This window comes from Crocodylus siamensis, chromosome 6, assembly GCF_052110815.1.
Source record: "Crocodylus siamensis isolate JL-2025a chromosome 6, ASM5211081v1, whole genome shotgun sequence".
Classification (NCBI taxonomy): domain Eukaryota; kingdom Metazoa; phylum Chordata; order Crocodylia; family Crocodylidae; genus Crocodylus; species Crocodylus siamensis.
The window spans coordinates 24,651,864-24,672,673 of NC_143400.1; the positions used below are offsets into that span (position 1 = coordinate 24,651,864).

The 20,810-nt window shown below is 68.4% G+C and overlaps 5 protein-coding genes and 1 long non-coding RNA gene across 11 annotated transcripts; 4 read left to right on the forward strand and 2 right to left on the reverse strand.

Moving 5' to 3' along the window:
* Positions 1–250: 250 nt before the first annotated feature.
* On the forward strand, positions 251–3,352 carry LOC149861783 (uncharacterized). The gene is made up of 4 exons (XR_016443135.1): positions 251–791; positions 1,965–2,056; positions 2,736–2,960; positions 3,217–3,352. It is a non-coding gene; the product is annotated as an uncharacterized LOC149861783 (long non-coding RNA).
* Positions 2,705–4,009, reverse strand: LOC149861784 (uncharacterized). Its single transcript, XM_090053391.1, has 3 exons — positions 3,602–4,009; positions 3,200–3,347; positions 2,705–3,047 (listed from the first exon to the last, which is right to left on the reverse strand). Exons 1-3 carry the CDS (start codon positions 3,648–3,650, stop codon positions 2,753–2,755), a joined length of 492 nt encoding a protein of 163 aa, XP_089909517.1. The 5' UTR covers positions 3,651–4,009; the 3' UTR covers positions 2,705–2,752.
* Positions 4,010–5,518: 1,509 nt separating this feature from the next.
* On the reverse strand, positions 5,519–7,834 carry LOC149861785 (uncharacterized). Its single transcript, XM_090053390.1, has 3 exons — positions 6,395–7,834; positions 5,999–6,146; positions 5,519–5,858 (listed from the first exon to the last, which is right to left on the reverse strand). Exons 1-3 carry the CDS (start codon positions 6,522–6,524, stop codon positions 5,570–5,572), a joined length of 567 nt encoding a protein of 188 aa, XP_089909516.1. The 5' UTR covers positions 6,525–7,834; the 3' UTR covers positions 5,519–5,569.
* A 153-nt stretch (positions 7,835–7,987) lies between these two features.
* APOE (apolipoprotein E) lies at positions 7,988–10,539 on the forward strand. Its single transcript, XM_090053388.1, has 4 exons — positions 7,988–8,143; positions 8,512–8,571; positions 9,407–9,557; positions 9,830–10,539. The coding sequence occupies exons 2-4, from the start codon at positions 8,526–8,528 to the stop codon at positions 10,404–10,406; spliced, it is 774 nt and encodes a 257-aa protein (XP_089909514.1). The 5' UTR covers positions 7,988–8,143; positions 8,512–8,525; the 3' UTR covers positions 10,407–10,539.
* Positions 10,540–13,827: 3,288 nt separating this feature from the next.
* Positions 13,828–15,683, forward strand: APOC1 (apolipoprotein C1). Its single transcript, XM_090052238.1, has 4 exons — positions 13,828–13,908; positions 14,292–14,368; positions 15,131–15,281; positions 15,494–15,683. The coding sequence occupies exons 2-4, from the start codon at positions 14,314–14,316 to the stop codon at positions 15,552–15,554; spliced, it is 267 nt and encodes an 88-aa protein (XP_089908364.1). The 5' UTR covers positions 13,828–13,908; positions 14,292–14,313; the 3' UTR covers positions 15,555–15,683.
* Positions 15,684–15,821: 138 nt separating this feature from the next.
* Positions 15,822–20,808, forward strand: APOC2 (apolipoprotein C2). Of its 6 annotated transcripts, none has more exons than XM_090052233.1 (7): positions 15,822–16,300; positions 17,108–17,241; positions 17,536–17,695; positions 19,306–19,361; positions 19,570–19,635; positions 20,063–20,162; positions 20,603–20,808. In XM_090052233.1, exons 2-7 carry the CDS (start codon positions 17,187–17,189, stop codon positions 20,691–20,693), a joined length of 528 nt encoding a protein of 175 aa, XP_089908359.1. In that variant the 5' UTR covers positions 15,822–16,300; positions 17,108–17,186; the 3' UTR covers positions 20,694–20,808. The 6 variants fall into 6 exon arrangements, with proteins under 6 accessions (XP_089908359.1, XP_089908357.1, XP_089908361.1 ...); XM_090052231.1 differs by lacking the exon at positions 17,108–17,241 and adding an exon at positions 17,952–18,189; XM_090052230.1 differs by lacking the exon at positions 15,822–16,300 and adding an exon at positions 17,952–18,189 and having other exon boundaries at positions 16,320–17,241.
* Positions 20,809–20,810: the final 2 nt, after the last annotated feature.

The following is a 20,810-nucleotide window of genomic DNA, read 5'->3' on the forward strand; positions in this document are numbered from 1 at the left end:
AGACTGGGAGATTCAAGCCTGTGTCATGCTGGGACCCAGACTGTTGGGTCCCATCAGGGCTGCTGTGTTAGAGCCAGGGGGTGCTGGGAGCCCGGATATTTGGGGTCTGTGGGGCTGGGGGGGGTCAAGCCTGGAGGATGCTGGGGGCCTGGATGCCTGGGTCTCGGGGGCTGGTGGGTGCGGTTGCTTGTGGGCCAGGGGTGTTGGACTGGGCAGGCTCTCCCCTTGTGTCGGGGGTGCATGAGGACATGCTGGGGCCCAATGGGGTGGGGGTCTAAAATGTACCGAGGGGGACGGTGCTGTGGGGTGCAAGGAGGCTGCATGGGGTCACCGTCCCCCAGCTGCTTTATTGGGGTCACAGGGACCAGGTGGGTGGGGAGGAGGTGGTGCTGCTCAGGGCCCTTGGCCCAGCGCTGCCAGCTGCTCCCCCAGCGCCTCCAGCACCGCGGCCAGGCCCAGCCCCAGCCCATTGGCCTGCTCCAGCACCTGCTCCATGGTTGGCTCCAGCTTCTTGCGCAGGCCTTGCACCAGCACTGGCCCCTGCGCCACAGTGGCTCTAGTGCCTGCTCCAGCACCTGGCGCGGCCCCTCCAGCACCTCGGGTGCTGCCGCCTCGTATGCCTTCCGCGCCTTGGGCAGTGCGGCCTCCAGCCTGGCCAGCGCCGCATCCAGGGGTGGCCGTGCAGGCAGACTCTGGCCCAGCGGGGACGTCTCCAGCATCTGCTTGGCCTCCTTCAGGGCAGCCCCTGCCCTGGCTGCAGCCCTCCAGGCCGCGTCACGTAGCCGCTGCAGGTGCGGGGCTTGGGCCGGAGCCGGGGCAGCTCTGGTGCCCACGGGGGGGAGCTGAGGTGAGGCCCACAAGGCTCGGGCCCTGCCAGCCTGGACCCCGCTGGCCCAGCAGCCTGGGTTTTTTCCCTGCTTGCAGGGGGAATGGGGTTGGAGCAGGGGGCTGGGGTCCTGGATCCCTGGGTTGTTAGAGGGCAGCAGGGACTGGAGAATGAGCAGGGGACGGTGGGAGCCCAGATGTCTGGGCCCCCGAGGGCAGGGGCGTCGGGGCTGAGGCCACTCACCTGCCAGGCTGAGCAGCGCCAGCGCCAGGGTGGCCGTGCAGAGCTCCATGGCGGTGCTGCCTCCGCACTGCCCCGGGACAGGTGGGGACAAGGAGGGGCCCAGGCTCATTGCTCATTAACCACAACCTGGCCCTCGCCCCAGGGCCTGGTGCCCTGTTTTGGACCTGTGGGTTCTCTCCAGCCTCGCTCTCCTGCGGCCCCGCTGGTGGGGGGACGGGGTGGGAGGTGTGGGTGGGACACAGCTAGTGCAGGGCACTAGGATGACTGGCTCGTGCATCTCAGCAGCTGCTTTATTGGCGCTGGGCAGGGGCTGTGCTGGGCTAGGGGTGCTGAGGCCGGGTGTGAACCCTGCCAGCTCCAGCACCCACTTAGTGCCAGCCTGCAGCGCCCTGGGCAGGTCCAGCCCCAGTGTCTCCACCTGCCCCAGTGCTGTTTGTGCTGCAGCTGCCTCCAGGTAGGGGCCCATCACCTTCAGTGCCAGCCCCTGGGTGCCCCTGACAGCCTGCCTCAGCGCCTGCTGCAGCTTGGGCACTCGCTTGAGCGGCAGCGGCTTGGAGACGTCTTTGGCCTGCGCCATGGATGGGGGAGTCAGGGGTCGGGGGCCTCTCCCGTCCAGGGGGCTGAGGTCCTAATCCAGGGACCCAGCCAAGCCCCCAGTGCAGCTCTGATGCCTCAAGTCACCGCTTAGCACTGTGCACCACCTGCACGGCCTCCACGAGGCGGTCACTGCGGGCTCATAGGGTGGCCAGGGAGCCTGTGGGGCGGGGAGAGGCCACCAGTGCAGGGCTGGGGCCTGGACGCCTGGGTGCTCTGGGGGGTCAGAGCGTGGAGATCCCCACCCGCTGTCCCTGGTCCGTGGGGCTCGCTGGACCATCCTGTCCTGTGCCCCGTGTAGTGCCCAGCTCCAGGGCCAGTGCCAGGACGGCAGCGTGGAGCTCCCCGGTGGCGGTGCCAGGCTCGGGGCTGGATGGGATGGGGCAGCGCAGGGTGAGTGCGAGGGGCGGGGGCGGAAGCTGGGGGCCATCAGTCATCAACTACAGCCCCACATCCCTGGGCCTGTCCTGGAGCACGGCTGCTAGCATCGAGCCTGCGGGGCAAACCCTTGCCGCCGGGGCCGGGGCTGCAAGCCGGGATGCCTGGGTTGTCTGCGGGCTCTGGGAGGGGAGCGGGGTAGGAGCAGGGCAGGCTGGGAGCCTGGACGTGGGGGTTTTCCCTTGGCTCTGCTGCACCTCTGCACTGCCAGAGGTTGCCGTGACCCTACGCTGAGGGTCCGTGTTGCAGGGCAGGCGGGATGTGGCCCAGCTGCACGCACATGTGCGTGGGTGTGCGCATGATCCCGGCCACAGAGTTAGCACGCGGCAAGACAGTCTGCACGGCCGGTGGAGCTTCCTCCCCCGCCCTCACCAGCTGCTGCGTCCCCGTCCCAGTCCCAGTCCCAGTCCCAGTCCCGGTGGTGGTGGTGGGGGGGTTTCTGCTTTGACTCAAGGGGTCCACGTTGCCCCCAGTAGCGCAGCCTGGCACCTTGGGGGGGAGCCCAGATGCCTGGGTTATCTCCCAGGTTTTGCAGGGGAGTGGGGGCTTGGGAGCGGCTGAGCAGGGACATGGCAGGCGCGGGGCACCGCAAGGACTGGTGCGTGGGTCTCAACAGCTGCTTTATTCTTGCCAGGTAGGAGCCGTGCTGGCCTAGCGGGAGCTGGGACTGGCCTGGAGCTCTGCCAGCTGCTCCTTCAGCTCCAGCATCCACTTGGCACCCGCCTGCAGTGCCCCGGGCAGGTCCAGCCCCAGCACCTCCGCCTGCTCCAGCACCTGCTCCAATACCTGCGCCGTCTGCTCTGTGGCTGCCTCCACGTAGGGCTCCATGCCCGACAGCGCCAGCCCCATCAGCTTCAAGGTGCTGTAGAAGGCGTTCATCAGCCCCTGCCGCAGCTCGGGGGACACTTCCAGCTCCAGCTGGTCGGAGAGGTCCCTGGCCTGCAACCTGCCAGGGGAAGCCGGGGACCACTGGGTCAGGGGTTGGGGCCTCTCGCCTCCAGGGGCCTTAGGCCGTGATCCAGGGCCCTGGCTGAGCCCCAGGGCCGTGCTGACCCTCTCCTGGGTTTGGGTTCAGGTTTGGGGCAGCTGCTCACTCACTCGAGCTCCTTGGCCAGCTCCGACAGGTTGATCCACTCCCCAGTGCGACGGATCACCTGCATGACCTCCGCGATGATGCTCTCGACAGCTCTTGCCAGCTCCCGCAGACGTGAAACATCCCCCTTGTCCACGGGGGCGGCCTGAGAGCCTGCGGGGCCGGGAGCACCCCCGGGAGAGGCACCGTCAGTGCAGGGCTCGGGTGCCCGGGTGCTCTGGGAGGGGCGCGGGGGCTGGGAGGTCAGAGCAGGGGGCTGACAGCCCGGATGCCTGGGTCTCCCTGCCGCCGTTCCCGGTCCCAGGGGTGTTCTGGGCTCAGGGTCTCCCCGTCCCATCCCGGGCTCGGTGCAGTGCCTGGCGCGGTGCATCCCGCTCTGGGCCCGGGGATGGGCCGAGGCCCCTCACCTGCCAGGCTGAGCAGGGCCAGCGCCAGGACGGCAGCGCGCAGCTCCATGGTGGCGGTGCGGGGATCCAGGCGCTCTGGGCTGGACGTGATGGGGCGGTGCAGGGTGAGCAAGTGAGGGGGGTGGGGGCTGTCACTTATTAACTGCAGCCCCCCCCATCCCTGGCCCAGTCCTAGGGGTTCAGCTGCTGACGTGGAGCCCGTGGGGCAAAGCTTAGCCCCCGTGGCCAGGGCTGGGAGCCTGGGCTCTCTGCAGGCTCAGCCCTGCCGAAAGTTGCTGTGACCCGTGTGCCGAGAGCCCGTGGCCCAGCGTGGGCAGGACGCGGCCCAGCTGCACGCTCATGTGCGCGTGATCCTGGCTGCAGGGTGAGGCGGTCTGCGTGGCTGCCCCCCACTCACCAGCTGGTTGCCCCCAGCAGTTCAGGCTGCGAGCCTGGGGGGAGCCCCGATGCCTGGGCTCTCTCCCAGCATTTGGGGGGGGTGGTAGGGGCAAGCAGGGGGGCTGCAGGCCTGCTGCCTGGGTCCCACCGGGGCTGGGGCGTTGGAGCTGGGGGGGTTGGGAGTCCAGACACCTGGGTCCTGTGGGGCGGGTGCGTTGGAGCCAGCACAAGCAGGGGGACCGGGTAAGCAGGTGTGTGAGAGGAGGGGCCGGGGAACCGGCGCGTGCCCCAGAAGCTGCTTTATTGGCTCTGGGGAGGGGCTGTGCTGGAGCCCCACCAGCTGCTCCTTCAGCTCCAGTGCCCGCTTGGTGCCCAACTGCAGCGCCCCGAGCAGGTCCAGCCCCAGCCCCAGCGCCTCCGCCAGCGCTGTCTGCTCTGTGTCTGCGTCCAGGTAGGGCTCCATCACCCTCAGCGCCAGCTCCAGCAGCCTCACGGTGTGTCGATGGCCTTCCTCAGTGCCCGCTACAGCTCCAGCTCCAGCTGGTCGGGGTCGGAGAGGTGCCTGGCCTGCAACCTCCCAGGGGAAGCCGGGGACCATGGAGTCAGGGTCAGGGGTCGGAGCCTCTCCCTTCCAGGCGCCTCGGGTCCCGAATCGGGGACCTGGCTGAGCCCCCAGGGCCGTGCCCACCCCCTCCTGGGTTCGGGTTGTGGTTCCTGGAGCCGCTGCCCAGCGCGACGGGTCACCTGTGTGACCTCCTCAATGATACCGACGGCTTCTTCCAGCTGCGGCAGCTGCAGTGCGGCCCCCTTGCCTGCTGTGGCGGCCTGGGAGCCCACGGGGTGGGGCGGGGAGCACCCCCGGGGCAGACACCGTCAGCGCAGGGCTGGGGGCCGGACGCCTGGGTGCCCTGGGAGGGGCGCGGGGGCTGGGGGCCGGATGCCTGGGTTTTCTTGTGGCTGTGCCGCGCCTCAGCCCTGCCCGAGGTAGCCGTGAGCCCTGCACTGAGACCTCGAGCCACAGGGCAGGCAGGACATGGCCCAGCTGCACGTGCGTGTGTGGGTGTGCACGAGAGCCCTGCCGTGGGGTTACCGCAGGGCGAGGCTGTGCGTGGCTGGCAGAGCTGCCCCCCGCTCTGACTCCAGGGGTTCCCGTCGCCCCGGCCGTGCGGCCAGAGAGCTCGGGGGAGCCGCATGCCTGGGCTCTCTCCCAGCTTTTGTGGGGGGCTTGGTAGGGGCCAAGCAGGCTCAGACGCCCAGGTCCCACCATGGTTGGGAAGTGTGAGCCTGGGGGTGGGTTGGGAGCCCGGATGCCTGGTTTCTGTGGGGCTGGTGTATTGCAGCCAGGCCTGGAGTGGGTGGGATGGGGCGAGTGCGAGGAGGGGCCAGGGCTAGTCGCTTATTAACCACGACCCCCCCCGCAACCGTTGGCCAGGGCCCGGTGCCCCGTCCTGGACACCTGGGACCTGCTCCCCACGGCCCTGCTGGCGGGGGGCGGGGCGCAGCGGGGATCCAGTGGTGCAGGGCACCGTTGTGACTGGCTTGTTCGTCTCCGCAGCCACTTTATTGATGTCAGATGGAGGCTGCGCCAGGCTAGGGGGAGCTGGGCGGGAGCCCCACCAGCTGCTCCTTCAGCTCCAGCGCCCACTTGGCACCAGCCTGCAGCGCCCGGGGCAGGTCCAGCCCCAGCGCCTCCGCCTGCTCCAGCGCCTGCTCCAGCACCTGTGTTGTCTGCTCCGCGGCTGTGTCCAGGTAGGGGGCCATCATCCACAGCGCCAGCACCACCACCTGTATGACACTCCCCACAGCATCGTTCAGCGCCTGCTGCAGCTTGGGGGCCACCTCCAGCTCCAGCTGGTCAGAGAGGTCCCTGGCCTGCGACCTGCCAGGGGAAGCCGGGGACCACGGGGTCAGGGGTTGGGGCCTCTGCCCTCCAGGAGCCTCAGGCCCTGGCCAACCCCCAGGGCAGTGCCCAACCCTCTCCTGGGTTTAGGTTCAGGTTTGGGGCAGCTGCTCACTCACTCGAGCTCCTGGGCCAGCTCCGACAACTTGAGCCGCTCATCGGTGTCACGGGCCACCTGCATGACCTCCTCGATGATGTCGTTGATGGCTTCTTCCAGCTGCCGCAGCCGCGGGGCAGCCCCCCCGTCCGCTGGCGCGGCCTGGGAGCCTGCGGGGCAGGAAGCGTGCCCAGGGCAGACACCGTCAGTGCAGGGGCAGGCGCCCGGGTGCTCTGGGAGGGGTGCAGGGGCTGGGAGGTCAGAGCAGGGGGCTGAGAGCCCAGACGCCTGGGTCCCCCTCCCGCCATTCCCGATCTCAGGGGGGTCACTGGGCTCAGGGTTTCCCTGTCCTGTCCCGTGCCCTGGGCAGAGCCCGGCGTAGTGGGTCCCGCTCTGTGCTCGGGCCGAGGCCCCTCACCTGCCAGGCCGAGCACAGCCAGCGCCAGGCCGGCAGCGCGCAGCTCCATGGTGGCGGTGGTGACACCCGGGAGCTCTTGGCTGCATGTGGTGGGGCCGTGCGGGGTGAGATTGCGGGGGCTGTCACTCATTAACCGCAGCCCGCCCCCCCCGCGTCCCTGACCCCATTCCAGGGCACTGCTGCTGGCGTCGAGCCCTGCGGTGCAAAGGCCGGGGCGTGGCGGGGCCGGGAGCCCGGACCCCAGGCTTTGCTACGGGCTCTGGGCGAGGTGTGAGGTTAGCGCCTGCGGTCCCCCCAGCACAGGAGCATGGCCCGTGAGCACGTGCCTGGCCGCACGGGGCCCACAGCGGTCTCACCCCACTCCCGTTTGACCTGGGGAGCAAAGCCCGATGGTGGGGGTGGTGGGGCGGGGGTCGGACAGGGCAGGCCCGGCCCCTTCGCTCTCCGGCGCTCCTGGCTCAGCTCCGACTCCCAAAACATCCGCTCGACGTCGTCAGCGCCCGGCAGCCGGGCCTGCTCCAGCTGCGCCAGGCGGCTCATCGGCGCCGTGCCAGGAGCAGGGCGGCCCCGCGCTCACGGGGGAGGTCTGCCAAGCCCCCCACCGTGAGAGCCGGCCCGGACGCCTGGCTTCTCGCCAGCTCGGGCGGACGCGAGGGCTGGGGGGTTGGAGCAGGGCGGGGAGCCCGGCTGCCCCCGGTGCTGGGTGGGGAGTGGGGCCCGTTGTTGGAGCAGGGGGCTGTGAGCCCGCATGCCTGGGGCCTCGGCAGGGACTGGGGCCTAGTGGTTGAGCTGGGCAGGCCTGGGTCCTGGGGGGGGAGGGGGGGGTTTGTCTGGCTGCTGACTTGCTCTGGGCATGTCCCTTGTCCCCGGGTGACCCTTCCCCCTGCTGCTACCTGGGATCAGTAGGCCCCGGTGCGGGGCGCTGCCCCCCGCTCTCCCTGGGGCCCGCGTAGGGTCGGGGTGTCCTGGGCGGGGGCTCCCGGGCGCTGTGGGGCAGAGTCCCTCTGGACTGGACTTTCGTTCGGGGGAGCCCTGCCACGTCGGGGCGCGCTCCCCCCGTGCCTCCACCGTCGCCTGCCCCCCGCCCCTGCAGGATGCTGTCTGTGCCCACCCCCCATTCCCCGGGAGAGGCCTGGCCTGTGTGACCTGCCCCAGGAGGGGGTGGGGAATCCTGGGGGCAACAGGGGATGCCCTGCCTGGGCAGGCAGTTCTGCCCCAGCCCTAGGGGGCGCTGTGTATCAGTGGGGCAGCAGGGAGCTCTGACCTGGCAGGCAGCGCTGGGGGGGGGGCGGTCAGGGCTGCCGTGCTAGCCCGGGGTAAGGAAGCAAAGCGCAGGGCTCGGGCTGGGGCGACAGGGAGGGGCTGGAGCCGGGACTGGGGCTGGCGCTGGGGGCAGCAGCTGCAGCAGGTCGGGCTGGGTTGTGGGGCTGCAGGGCAGAGGCCAGGCCTGGGGGGTGCAGGGCCAAGTCGGGGCACGGCTGTGCGGGCGAGGAGGAAGCTCGCGGCCGCGGCGGTTGCATCAGAGTCACAAGGGGCCCCCCCGCACGCGGCCCCCGGGCGGGCGGGGCGCGGGGCTGCGACTTTCCCCGCGAAGGGAAGTTGCCCCGGCCGGCCGGGGGAGGGGTCACCTTTGCCCCGCAGCCGCCTCGGAGCTGGTGCCTCCCCCGCCGCCGCGGTACTTAAGGCGCCGCCGGGACGTCTGGGCTCAGACTCCCGGGGCCGCTGTCGTCTCCGAGGAGCTGCGAGGAGGTGCGCCGGGCGGCCGCGGGGTGCTGCAGCCGGCGGGGAGGCTCCGGAGCCGGGGGGGGTGCTGGAGCGGGTGCAGCCGGGGCACGGGGTGCTGGAGCCGGGGGCGGGGGGGTGCTGGAGCGGGTGCAGCCGGGGCACGGGGTGCTGGAGCCGGGGGGGGGTGCTGGAGCCGGCGGGGGTGCTGGAGCGGGTGCAGCCGGGGCACGGGGTGCTGGAGCCGAGGGGGGGGGGTGTTGGAGCCGGGGGTGGTGCTGGAGCGGATGCAGCCGGGGCACGGGGTGCTGGAGCCGGGGAGGAGGCACTGGGCAGGGGCAGGGGTGCCGCGCGGGCCCCGCTCTGCCTCACCCCGCGCCCGGCCTCGCCCGCAGGTGGAGCCGCAGCCATGAGGGTCTGGACCGCGCTGCTCGGAGCCGCGCTGCTGCTGGCGGGTAAGAGGCGGCAAAGCCGGGGCGAGGCGGGGCCGCGGCTGCGGGCACGGGGGCTCTCCTCTCTCGCAGCGGCAGCTCTGCGCACGGAGCCGGCGTCCTGGGTTGCTGCCCGGGCATGAGGAGCCGGGACTCTCGGGTCCTGCTGGAAACCACCTTCAGCCTTGCCCTTGGCAAGGAATGGGGCAATCTCCCCCCCAGGCTTGTAAACCCTGGCAAGGGGCGGTGTTTCATAGTTTCATAGTTTCTAGGGTCGGAAGGGACCTGAGCAGATCATGGAGTCCAACCCCCTGCCCTGGCAGGAAAGGGTACTGGGTCAAATGACCCTAGCAAGGTGTTCATCTAGCCTTGTCGTAAAGCCCCCCAGGATAGGAGCCAGCACCACTTCTCTTGGAAGTTGGTTCCAGCTCCTAGCCGCCCTGACTGTGGAGTGGCGCCTCCTGATATCTAGCCTAAATCTAGGTGTGTGAGAGTCACGCCCGCCCACCCCGGGAGAAGAGGAGATAAGGGTGCAAGGCATCGTCCTCCACCCCCTGCAGCCAAGGGGCAGCTGGATCCCCGCCCAGGCTGGGCGCCCTGGCTCCATGCAGCCCCGTGCACCAGCCTCTCCCATGTCTGCGCAGCCCTGGTGTGGGGGGCGGGGCTCAGCCCCCTGCTCCGTGGGTCAGCCTGGGTGGGACAATGGGGAGCACCAGGTCCAGCCCGTAGCAGCTGGGAGCCCGGATCCTGGCCGGGAGGGGTCCGCATCCACTAGGACACGGGGAGCTGGGATCCTGCCTGGGGGTGGCTGTCTGGGGCCGTCACCCCACACTCTCCGGGTGTGCGTGTACCCCCGCAGGCTGCCAGGCTGAGTCGGCTGTGGAGGCCAAGGTCAAGGCCAAGTGGGAAGAGACTGTGGAAGTGTTTCGGGAGTATGTGACCCGGCTGAGCCTTGCTACCGATGACATCACCAGCCAGATCACCAGCTCCCAGATGGGCAAGGAAATGGAGTGAGTGCCACCCACCCTGTTGCTGTCTCAGGGGGCTCCTGGGGATGAGGGTAGGTGGGGGCAGCCCCCCGCTACTGCTGTGGGCTCAGTGCAAGGGGGCACAGACCGGCCTTCCCAGGCAGCACTGGGGGAAGGGGTCCTTGGGGGGCTTTAACCCCCAGCTCTGCTCCCTGCTGGGGTCCTGAGGCCTGGACACCCCCCAGCTGTGCTCAGTGCTGAGGCCTGGCTGCTGGGGCTGTGCCCCGGCCTCGCTGACCGCTGCCCCCCTCCAGCATGCTGATCAAGGACGTGGCAGCGCAGCTGCAGGCGTACGTAAAGGACGTGGAAGAACACCTGGGCCCGCACATGGAGGGGATGCGGGAGCGGCTGCACACAGAGGTGATGGTGCTGTGTGAGCGGCTGCGCGTCGACATGGAGGAAGCCAAGACCCGGGTGCAGCAGTACATGGGTGAGGCTCAGCAAGTGGCGGGCCAGAACCTGGAAGACGTGCGCGGCCGCATGGGCACCTACCTGCGTAAGCTGCGCAAGCGCCTGGGCAAGGACAGAGAGGAGCTGCACCACAAGCTGGAGGCCTACGGCGCAGAAGCCACCCGGCACCTGGAGGCCGCGCGCCAGGAGCTGGAGCCGCTGCGGGAGAAGGGGCAGCAGCGCCTGGCGGCCCTGCAGCAGGCCCTGCGCGACCAGGGCCAGCGCTTGCGCGAGCAGCTGGAGGCGCGCGCCCAGGAGTTGAGTGGCTCCCTGGACCGCGCAGCCACGCAGCTGCAAAAATGGCTCGACCCCTTCCTCGAGGACATCCGCACCCAGGTGCAGGGGCTGCTGGACAAGCTGGAGGCCCAGAAGCAGCAGTAGGCGCCTCCCTGGCGCCCCAGGGCCCGCTGCCCCCCACTGGCCTCTGCACGCGCTGGGGACCCCTCCCCAGCCCTGTGCCCCCTGCAGTCCCTACTGTCACGCTCTCAATAAAGGCCTGCTTCGGGCGCTCGCATCCTGCTCCTTCTCTGCTCCCTACTGGGCCGTGGGGGACTGCTGGGGTTGGGGCTCCCTAGTGGGGGGTGAATCAGGATCTGCCCCTGTAGTTACACGGGGCTGGGGGGTGTGGGGGGGTGGGTAGTGACTCTGGAGCAGACTCCAGCATCCACATGGGCTCCCAAGGGTGCTGGTGGGGGTTAATCAGGATTGGTCCTAGCAGGCACATGGGGCTCATGGGGGGAGGGGTAGTGAATCCAGAGCAGACCTCAGCGTTCACTTGGGCTCACGGGTGGGTGAATCAGGATCAGCCCCTGCATTCACATGGGCCTGGGCCGTGGGGGAGTGAATCTAGAGCAGACCTCAGCGTTTGCATGGACACGGGGGTGGGGGGGAAGTGTGAATGGGGATCAGCCCTCAAGTTCACACGGGGCTGGTGGGGTGGGGGGAGTGAACCGGGGCAGACCCCAGAGTTCACATGGACTGGGGGGACGGTGAACCAGGATCAGGCCTCACATTACCACGCGCTGGGGGAAGTGAATCCAGAGCAGACCTCGGCATTCACACGTAGCCCGCGCCGCGCCGCGCCGCGCGTGCATTCCCACGGGCGGGCTGGAGCCTGTGGCCGCCCACGCCCTTCCCAGGTGCTGGAGCCCGGGGCAGGCTCCGCTCCTGGCCCAGCCCCACTCCTGGCAGGCGCTGGCCTGCCTCGCCTCGCCCTGCCCCAGGCCCGGGGCCAGCCTCCCGCGCTCGCTGCAGCCTGGGAGCCCCCCAGCAGGATGAGGCCTTGGGCAGCCCCTTACTGACGAGGGCAGGGCTGGTGCCTGGGCCTGGGGTAGGGACCCAGGAGCCGGGTGCTGCCCGTGTCCCCTTGGCCCCAGCTGTGTCCATCTTGGCTTCTCCCAGCGGGGGTGTCCTCTGGGCATGGCCCTGCTGTGCCCCCAAACCCAAGCCATCTTGCAGCCAGTTGCCCCCCTGCACCCACCCGAGCAGTGGGCTGGGCGGGGAGTGGGGGCTGTTGGCATTTGTCTGTCTGGGTCTTCTGTGGCCATATCCCCCATGGAGGCGTCTGTCTCCTCAGAGGCTGCCAGCTGCCCTGCATGAGACACTGACTCCGCGCAGCTGCATTTCCTGCCAGGTAAGGAGGTCCCTGGCCCCCCACGCCCCCAAACCAGGGGTGTTTCAGTGCCGGGTGGGCAGCCCCCACCAGTGGGCTCAGCCCAGAGTAGCTGCATCTCCTTGCCAGGCCGGGAGTATGTAGTCACCCCCCACATGCGCTGCACCCCAGAGCTCGCTGCATCTGCCTGCCAGGCAGGACCCAGCATAATCAGTGTTTCTAAATGTCAAAGGGAGCTTGGGGCAAGCTGTGGTGTTCCTCAGTGCAGCCACAGAGCCTCAGGGCGTGACCTAGGAGAGAGGGTCTGGAGAGTCCAGTGCCCCAGGCATTGCACTGCCCCCTCCCGCCCCACTGGAGCCACTGGTTTCCAGGTACCTGCTTTATCTCTCCTGTGAATTGCCCGGGGCAGGGGGAAAGCTGGAGCTGAAAGCACCAAAGGGGCTAGGGCGCCAGGAAAAGCGGCAGCGCTGGTGCAGCCCTGATCCCTGATAAGATGCAGCACCCACAGACACCCAGAGCTGCTGATACCTGGGACGACCCCTGCCCTGCCCAGCTCGGGGACCCAGGTGAGCTCTGGCCTGGGGTCCCTGTTGTGCCTGTGGGGGAGGGGGGTTGGCATTGTCCCTGGTGGCCCCGAATGACTGTAGCTGGCAGAGCTCAGACGAGCAAGGGGTCGGTGAGAAATGCCCTTGCTCAGGGCCAGGGGCGAGCTGCAGCCTTTGCCAGACCCTGGGCGTTGGCTTAGCCCCGTCGTAGGCGCTGGGAGCGGGTGGGCTGCGGAGAGGGGCCTGAGCCCGTGGGGTGTGAGTGCAGGCACTGGGGCTGCCGGCCCTGCCTGGCCATCAGCAGCGGGGCAGAGAGGCTCTGAGCTGGACGCGGCTGCTCTAGCTCTCGGTGCTTGGCATGGCCCGGGCCAGGCCTGGTCTCCTGTGACAGAGGGAAAGATCCAGCGGCGAGCGCCGGACGAAACCCCTTTGCAACGGGCTCCAGGGCCAGGGCTGTTTGCCTGGGGTGCGGCTGGGCTTGGGGGGCAGCACGCGGCCCCGAGGCTCCCGAGCCGGAGCCTGGCCCGGGCAAGTGCTGACGCCAGCTGTTCCCCGGGAGCCTTTGTTTTGCAACGCGGCCCCCGGGCCGGCCTGGCCCGGCTTGGCGGAGGAGCCGGTCAGCTGGTCCCGGTGCTTTCACAACCCAAACCTCAAGCTGGAAGAAGAAAACCGCGGGGAAGGCTGGGGGGGCCGCGGTGCTGCAAACAAAGCGTTTCTCAGCTCAGCTGGGGGATGTTTATGTGGAAACAAGGAGCTGGCTGTGGGGGCCCCGCGAGGAGGGGGTTACTGCCGGTCAGTGCCCCGGGGCTGGAGGCAAGGGGCGGCCTGAACGCGGGTAACCCCGTGCCAGCGCCACCTCGCAGCCACAGCCAGGGCCCAGGGGCCCAGCTTTGGGGGTCCTGGAGGGGGGGCCGAGCCCCAAGCTGGGCTGGGGGTTGTGCTCCCCAAGTGCATGGAGGAGACCCCCCCCCCACAACGGCCCTGCAGCCTGGGGCCTGGACCATGGAAAAACACCAGGTCTCTGTGTGGGTGTTTTCCAGGGTCCTGTCCAACCCAAACAGCCTCCCTGGGTAAACAGGGGCCGCGGCCGGGCCGGCTCCCCGCGGTGCCCCCCTTGGCGCGACCCTTGCTCCGGTGCCCTTGGCCTTGGCTCGAGGGCTCAGGAGCGTGGGACCAGGCCGGGGGAGCCGGGTGTGTCGGCGGGGGGGCAGGGGCAGGGGCACGGGCTGTCTCTGCCCCTTCCAGGCAGGGGCAGTTGCTGGGGGAAGGGCAGGCCCGGGACCATGTCTGGCCTATGCTGGGTGCATGTCGGTGCCACGGTGGGAGTTGGGGGGCGGTGGCTGCACCCCACAGTCCTGGACGGCAGCTCCCCCTGCCCACGGGAGCCCCTTGCTGTGCAGCAGCACGGGGCGAAGGCGTTGGGCAAAGCTGTTGCCCGCTTCAGGGCAGACGCTGGCTGGGCCCCAGCGAGACCCCCACCCCCACCTGGGCACTTGGGGGTTAAAGGCAGCTATTCGCCCCCTCTACCCCCCGCCAGTGCGCACACACCCTGCTGGGATCTGGTTTCCTGGACCAGCAACCTCCTAATTAAGAGGCCTTGGGAAGGAGGGAGGGAGGGAGGGAGGGGAAAGGGGGTCAGGTTCCCCCCCGTGGGGCGGGGGCGGTGCAGGGTTTATAGGGCGTGGGAGCCGGGCTGCAGCCATTGCTTCCTTCCAGCTTGCAGCGAGTGTGTGGGGCTGGCGGGGAGGGGGCTGGGCTGCAGCTGGAGCTGGGGTGGGGGTAGGGGGGTGCTGCTGGAGCTGGGGGGGCATGGGGGTTTTGGGGGTGGTTTTGCAGCCCCGCTCCCCGTGCAGGGGCTGATCTGGGGAGTGGGTTCCTGCAGGGCTGGGGCTTGGTTAGATCCTTCAAGGGAGGGCAAGGGGCAAGAGTGAAGCCCAGGCTGGGCGGGGGTCCCTGTGGAGTTTGGGGGCTGATTGTGGGGTGCTGGCAGGGCATGGGGTTGCTGAGAGATGGGAATGGGGCCCCAGCAGGAGGCGCGGTGGGGGTGGGGACCGTCTCCCCCCCAGCGCGGCCACAGGTGACCCTCCCCTTTGCCCCCTGTCCCCACAGGTTGCAGCTGACCCCAGGGACGATGCGGCCTGCAGTTTCCATCGCTCTGGCCCTTGTGGCTTTGCTGGTCCTGGAAGGTAGGAGCCTGGAGCGGGTCCCTAGGATGGCGTATGCATGTGTGTGTGCACACACATATGTGCGCATGCATGTGCGTGTGTCTTGGAGGAGCATGCATGTGCAAGCGCGGGCAGCACGGGCATGAGCAGTAGTGGGGGAGGGAAGGCAGGTGTGTGAAAATGAGCAGACATGTCTGACCAGTCTCTGGTGTCTGTGCTTCATATAACACACGTGTCCTATCCTGCCGTGTTGCGCCGCGTCGCATCTTGCTGCCTCCCCCGCGGGGCAGGGCTGGTGCCCGCTGAAAGTCTGCAGCGCCCGGGCACCCGCAGCCGCCTTGGTGTGCCCAAGGAAATCACTCACCTGACAGATGCCTGGAGTCTTGCCAGGCCCAGCTGCCTCGCGTGCATGTGCATGCGTGTGCAAGCATGTGCCATGGGTGTCTGTGTGTCAAGCAGCAGTCTGGAGACCCACGTGTCCACGGGGCAGGAATTTGGGGGGGATGGGCACTTGCCATCTGTCTTGGGAGACCCCCACTGGGGCACATCAGGCTTGGCACTCGCCGCCCAGATTCTCCGCTGGGCACTGTGCGAGCCTGGCGCACACAGCGCCGCTCCGTGCCCAGGCTGTGACAGCAGAGGAGACCGTGCATTTCCTCCCTTGTTTTACTGGTATCCAGTGACCGGCTCTGGGGACTGGGCAGGGTCGAGGCAGGATCCTGCCCAGGCCCCCCTCACTTCCACCCTACCCAGGCGCAGCCAGCTGATGCTCCCCCCCCACAGACTGTGCCCGGGCGGAGCCGGCGGAGTGGACCCTCATGCAGAAGCTGGAGCAGTTCAAGGAAAAGGCGAAGATCTTCGCTGACGACCTCGGGGAGAAGACCAAGGCAGCCTTCCGGGAGCTGCGTGACAGCGAGTTCAGCACCAAGACCCGGTGAGCAGGCGGGCGGCTGTGGGGCCCTGACCCCCCCAGGGCTGGGGCTGGGCCTGGTGGAGGGGGACGGCTTAACGAAGTTGAGGTGGACGGTGGCCCCAGTCCTGGCCCTGGCTCAGAGGGGCTGGTGCCGCGGGTCTGCCAGCTCCTCAGGGAGCTGGGAGAGCGGTGGAGGGGCCAGACACACTGATGCCCTGTCCCTTGCCCGCCAGGAGCTGGGTCTCTGAGCACTTGAAGAATGTGAAGGAGAAGCTCAAGGATGTGTTTGCCTAGGACTGGCCCGACTCAGTGGGGGAATGGGGGTCTCCAGGCAGCCCCCAGCTATGCCCAGTATCTCGCTGGTGGTCTTGTTCCTGCCGCCCTCACTCTGTAGTCATGAATTAAAGCGCTGCTGCCTTCGTATCCCGGCGTCCACTCAGTCTCCCCTGCTTTGCACGGCCTGCCCCTTCGCCATGGAGGGCTCGGACCCCTCCCTGTCCATCCTGGACAGTCCTGCTACGTGCACATGCATGTGGGGCTGAGCCCCAGGCTCCCACGCCCACCTGGCCCCACCCCTGTGTGCAACCTTGTTGCATGGGTGGTGCAGTGCAGGGGCTCACAAACGCGTGCATGCATGTGGCTGCGGCTGCAGCCTGGTGAGACAGTGGGAAGAGCTGCTGGAAGGCGACCCCGGTTCAGGCACAGACGGTGCTGGGGGGCACCCAGCCTGTCCTCCCCGCCGCCAGCATTTCTGGACTGGGCGCAAGGCTGCAGCCCAGCTGGCCAGGCACTGGGTATGCATTTGCTGCAGTCTCGTGTGTCCAGAATAGACTGGCTTGTCTCTGGGTTGCAGTGAACATGGTAAAAGGGGGCCAGGAGGGCCCAGGCGGGTGCTGGAGGTCTCCACGGGCTCTCTGTACCTCCCGACCAGGTCCCTGTCCCAGCCCCATGTGGGGGCAGCACGAGGCAGTGCCAGCTCCTGGCACCTGAGTCTGGGGTGAGCAGAGTCCAGGCCTGGGTGCAGGAACCAGCCGGGGAAGGTGAGGCACGGCCTGCAGTACAAGCGCTGTGCGCATGTGTGCCCCAGATGCCTGGGTACCACACGTGTGCATGTATCTGCATGTGTTTCTTCATGCAAGATGTGAGCACATGTGCCCCGGACACCTGATTTCCATGCATGTGCATGCGTCTGCGTGTATTTCTCCAGCACGCGAGGTGTGAACACGTGTGCCCTGTGTGTCTGCATGTGTTCCTCCAGCTGGGGGAAGCCAGTCTTGGCCTGCTGGCAGGGAAGGGGCCCCATCGCCTTGAGTACGCCTTGGCAAGGCCCTTTTGGAGCTGGGGGGAATGGGCCGGGCCGGCCTTCCCTGCTGCCGGGGGGTGGATGAAACCCCAGGCGCAAACATTGCGACAGTGCAGAGCAAAGGGCTGGGGGCAGGACTGCATGTACCTAACCTGCCTGCTCATCACTCCGAGTGCTTCAGTAAATAAGTTTTTGGACCCCCACTCTCCCCGGCCAGCCTGTTGCAGCCCAGTGGGGCCTTGGGTTTGCGCCTCTGTGCCCAGCTCAGTGCCTGGGGCCCGTTGCTCGTCCCGGGAGTGCGGGGTGCTGCACGGGGTGGTTCTGCTACAGCCCAGATGCTGCAGCACAGCCGGGCAGAGAGGAGGAGCCCAGGGGAGTGGGTGGCTTGGGGTGCACAGGCGTGAATGGTAGAGGGATGGGCAGGCAGACCCGGGGTGTGGGGGCGAGATGGCCGGCCGTGTAGGGGAATGGCCTTCCCGCCCACGGTACCGCGTGCCCCCAGCGGCCATGGCCGCGCCCCTCCCAGCCCCAATAAATATTGCAGGCAGCTGGTGCCAGGCAGACGGCTCACGCCGTGCGCAAGCTGTGGTTAGCAGGATCCTGCCTCATTTGCCACCACCACCATGGGCCCCCGTGTCCTTGCCGCGGTCTGCCTGCTGCTCCTGGCCACGGCCTGGGGTGAGTGAGGTGCGGGCACCGTGGTGCAGCCGAGGCCTTGCTCTCATCTGGGCGCTGCGGTGCAACAGGGCCCAGGGCGGTCGCCTGGGCAGGGGCCCGGTGTCCCTGCTCGGTGCAGGGGGTGCTGGGATCAGGGCCCCCAGGTCCTGTTGCCCCAGGCTGCCAGGTTTTCTGTGGACCCCGGGGTGTCTCTTTGTGACCCCACTGATCAGGACCAGGGGCGTGCTGCACGCGGTACCTGAGCCCTCACGGCTGCCTGGGCTGTGAGCTGCCCTTCTGCCCTCCCCTCTGCAGTGCCCAGCCTGGAGGGCAGCCCCGTGGAGGAGGAGCAGATGCAGGGGGATGACTGGAGCGTCTTGGGCATCCTCCGCAATGTCCTTGTTCAGCCCCTGCAGGAGTTCACTGGTGACGTCACCTCCGCCATCACCTCCACCCAGAGCTGGAAGAAGCTCAGGTGAGTGTCCCAGGGGAGGTGGGGGGCATGAGCAGGAAGCACGGCAGCAGATATGCACATCGGGGCATGTATGTGTGCGCCTGCACCTGTGCAGAGATCTGCACTTTGTGTACGCATGTTGTGTGCACGTGTGCTCTCCCATTCACCGGCTTGCTGGTGGGGCAGGGCAGGTCCGTGCCCCTGCTTGTCTGCCTGGGCGGGGGTTGGGCTGGGACCTTCCCTGGCTGGTGTCTCACCGCGTGGGCTCTCCCTGCAGGACACCTGGCCATGGCGTTGTCACCCCCGCCGTGGGGCTCGTCAAGGAGCTGTACACTGAGTACCTGGCCTGGGTCTGGCCCCGGCTGTGGGAGTGGACTGAGGAGCAACTGGGCCAGGGCAAGGGCACTGGACAAGCCTAAACCCTCCCCGCCCACCAATAAAGGCATTTGCAGCCTCATGGGGGTGGCCTCTTCCTGGGCACCGAGAGGGGAGCACGTCCCCATCCTGCTGTACATGTGTGTGCGTCTGTCCGTGCAGAGGAAACCTGCCCAGGCTCCTTGAGCACCCCGGGGGGCTCCTGAGGGCCAGTGTTGGTGCAGGGGAGCCAGGCACCCACCACGCCCCTCCCCATCTGGATTTCATTGTGGGGGGAGGACGAAACCCGGAGTGAGGTGTGCATGGTCGCACCAAGACCTCCCCCCTTCCCCCTCTTCATCCCACTCTCCAGAGCCAGGAGGGAGCCCGGGTGTCTGGGTGCTCAGGCCCGGGGAGGGGGTGCATGGCTGAGTCAGCAGGGGCGCTGTTGTTGGAGGGGCAGGACCCCAGCCCATGTGCCGTGTGTGCACCTGGCTTGGCCCTGGGAAGGCCACACAGCTCCATCATGGCACTGGGGGGGAGGTGCCCAGCATGGGCTGAGCCCAGCAGGGAGGCCTGATCCCCGTCTGCCCATGGGAGGGAGCTGGGTCCAAGGAAGGGGTGCAGGGGGAGCTGAGCCCCTTGGAGGGGTGCAGGGGAGGGGTCTGGGCCCAGGGAGTAGGTCTGATGGGGGGGTGGGGAGGCCCTGGGGGAGGTCAGTGGAGCCAGTGGTGTGGGGAGAAGGGGCAGGGTTGATGCACAGGGGCTGGCAATGGGGGAGGCAGGGGGCTGTGGCAGGGGGCACAGGCTGCCTATGAAGGTGTGAGGGTTTGGAGGGCTGGTTCCCTCCCCCCACCCCCCGGGGGTCTCTCTGCAGCTGGGCCCGGTCTGTGCTTGGTGGGAGGTATTTGCCAGGTCGCAGCCTTGCCCCGGTCCTGTTTGCCTGGACTTAGCCCCGGGGCCAAGTCACTGTGGCGCCAGCTCCTAGGAAAGGGGGGCTGCGGCTTTCCACCTGCCCCTATAAAGGTGCCGGTTCCAACCCGGGGCCAGAGTCACTGCTGCTGTCACCAAGTATGTGCCCAGCTGCAGGCCCCAGCCCCAGCTCCCCCACCCTGCCTGGCTTCGGGGCGGGGGTAAGGGCTCACCTGTGCCCTGGCCTGGATCAGGACCCTGTGGCTGGTGGGGAGGGCGCTGGGGAGGGTTTGCCTGGGCCTCTGTGCCACATGCCCTGGATCGGGACCATCTTCTCTAGCTTCCCTTGCCTTGCTCCCCGGTAGGTGTGTGCCTCTTGCTCCAGGCTCCGGGCGTAGACGGGAAGGGCACTCGGTGGCAGGTACGTGGGGATGGGGGCTTGAGGGCATCATCCCCTGGGGTCCCCTGTGCTGGGGGCTGGAGGCAGGGCTGCAGCCTGGAGGATGGAGTAGGGCGGCGTGGAGCTGCTGGAAGGAGTCTTGGGGGTTCAGCCCCTTGGAGGGGTCCTGGCACGTCCCCTTTGTCCCACCCGCCCCGGCCCGGCCTTGACGGTATCTCCTGTCCTGCAGTGTCTCCGGCCAGGATGGATCTGAAAGTTGTGGCTGTCTTCGTCCTGCTGCTGGTCCTCTGCTCGGGTGAGCGATGCCAGAGCCTCACATTCCCCGCAAACCCGCTCCAGCTTCGGGCTCAACCGAGGGAGCTGCAAGCAGCTGCTGCTGATTTTGGGGGCTCTCCCTTCCCCTCCCCCTTCCTGGGATTGGGCCCTTGCTCCCCAGCCCTGGCTGCTTTGCTTTAGGGCAGGAGTGCCCTGGCTTTCCCCTGCAGCGGATGGGGTCTGCAGCCTGTCCCGGCTGCCCCCAGCCCTGCCCAGCTCCCTGCCCCTCAGACGAGACCCTGTGCGGCTGGCGGCAGCGAAGCAGGTGGTAGCTTCTCGCTGGGCCAGTGTGTGCTGCCGGAGCCCCTGTCCGTGCCCTGCACCTGCCTCAGGCCCATGAGCCCCGGGCCCTGGCTGGGGTCCGCAGTGTCGGGCCCCTTGACCTGAGCCACCCCCCGACCCCGCAGAGGCTGCCGGCTACCAGATCTTGACCTGGGAGCAGGCAAACACCGCGGTCAAGGGGCTGCTGGACAAGGTCCGCTCCACTGGCGTTGAGGACAAGCTCCGGTAAGGGCTGAGGGAGGCCATGGCCCCACCCACAGGGTAAGGGCTGGGGGGAGCGGGGCCAGGGAGAGGCCGTGGCCCCACCGATGGGCCAAGGGGGCAGGGCTGGGGCAGGGGTTGGTGCTGCTTCTGCTGCCGTCTGGGGGCTGTGGTGGGGGCCCTGGCATCTCCCGTGTGCTCAGCCCGCGCCGCACCAGGACCCTGCTTGGCCGCTTGAGGGACCTCTGCATGTCCCTGAGCCCCTCAGGTTGCTCCAGCCCCCTGTGCTACGTGGCAGGTGCCTGCAGGCCTGGGGGCTGCTTTGTCCTACTCCGGACCTTTGTTAGCCTGCGGCAACGAGGCCGTGGCCCTGCAATGCGGTGGGCGACCTGGTCGTTCCCCCCAGGGTGCCTGTGCCTGTGCTGCCCCCAGGGTTTCTCCTGATGGCCGCACTGCCCCCCCAGGGACATGTACGACAAGAGCGTGGACGTGGTGGGCACCTACACAGGCATCCTGATGGACCAAGTCTACCACTGGTGGCATGGGGAGCCGTGACACGCCCGGCCCCTGCTCCACCCCTGCCGGGACCAGGTTCCTTCAGCTCCGCGCCGCTTCCTGCCTCACGCTGACGCTGTTGTCCCTGTGACCCAATAAAACGAGTTCCCCGCGATG

Excerpts from the sequence above, each read along its gene's own strand:
- LOC149861784 (XM_090053391.1), bottom strand. The coding sequence starts at position 3,650 with ATGGAGCTGCGCGCTGCCGTCCTGGCGCTGGCCCTGCTCAGCCTGGCA. Across the intron at positions 3,348-3,601 it reads GGCCCTGCTCAGCCTGGCAG|GCTCTCAGGCCGCCCCCGTG; the intron begins GTGAGGGGCCTC and ends CCGGCCCCGCAG. Across the intron at positions 3,048-3,199 it reads GAGCTGGCCAAGGAGCTCGA|GTTGCAGGCCAGGGACCTCT; the intron begins GTGAGTGAGCAG and ends TTCCCCTGGCAG.
- LOC149861785 (XM_090053390.1), bottom strand. The coding sequence starts at position 6,524 with ATGAGTGACAGCCCCCGCAATCTCACCCCGCACGGCCCCACCACATGC. Across the intron at positions 6,147-6,394 it reads GGCTGTGCTCGGCCTGGCAG|GCTCCCAGGCCGCGCCAGCG; the intron begins GTGAGGGGCCTC and ends CCTGCCCCGCAG. Across the intron at positions 5,859-5,998 it reads GAGCTGGCCCAGGAGCTCGA|GTCGCAGGCCAGGGACCTCT; the intron begins GTGAGTGAGCAG and ends TTCCCCTGGCAG.
- APOE (XM_090053388.1), top strand. The coding sequence starts at position 8,526 with ATGAGGGTCTGGACCGCGCTGCTCGGAGCCGCGCTGCTGCTGGCGG. Across the intron at positions 8,572-9,406 it reads AGCCGCGCTGCTGCTGGCGG|GCTGCCAGGCTGAGTCGGCT; the intron begins GTAAGAGGCGGC and ends GTACCCCCGCAG. Across the intron at positions 9,558-9,829 it reads CAGATGGGCAAGGAAATGGA|CATGCTGATCAAGGACGTGG; the intron begins GTGAGTGCCACC and ends GCCCCCCTCCAG.
- APOC1 (XM_090052238.1), top strand. The coding sequence starts at position 14,314 with ATGCGGCCTGCAGTTTCCATCGCTCTGGCCCTTGTGGCTTTGCTGGTC. Across the intron at positions 14,369-15,130 it reads GGCTTTGCTGGTCCTGGAAG|ACTGTGCCCGGGCGGAGCCG; the intron begins GTAGGAGCCTGG and ends CCCCCCCCACAG. Across the intron at positions 15,282-15,493 it reads GAGTTCAGCACCAAGACCCG|GAGCTGGGTCTCTGAGCACT; the intron begins GTGAGCAGGCGG and ends CTTGCCCGCCAG.
- APOC2 (XM_090052230.1), top strand. The coding sequence starts at position 17,011 with ATGGCCGGCCGTGTAGGGGAATGGCCTTCCCGCCCACGGTACCGCGTG. Across the intron at positions 17,242-17,535 it reads GCTCCTGGCCACGGCCTGGG|TGCCCAGCCTGGAGGGCAGC; the intron begins GTGAGTGAGGTG and ends TCCCCTCTGCAG. Across the intron at positions 20,163-20,602 it reads GGCGTTGAGGACAAGCTCCG|GGACATGTACGACAAGAGCG; the intron begins GTAAGGGCTGAG and ends CTGCCCCCCCAG.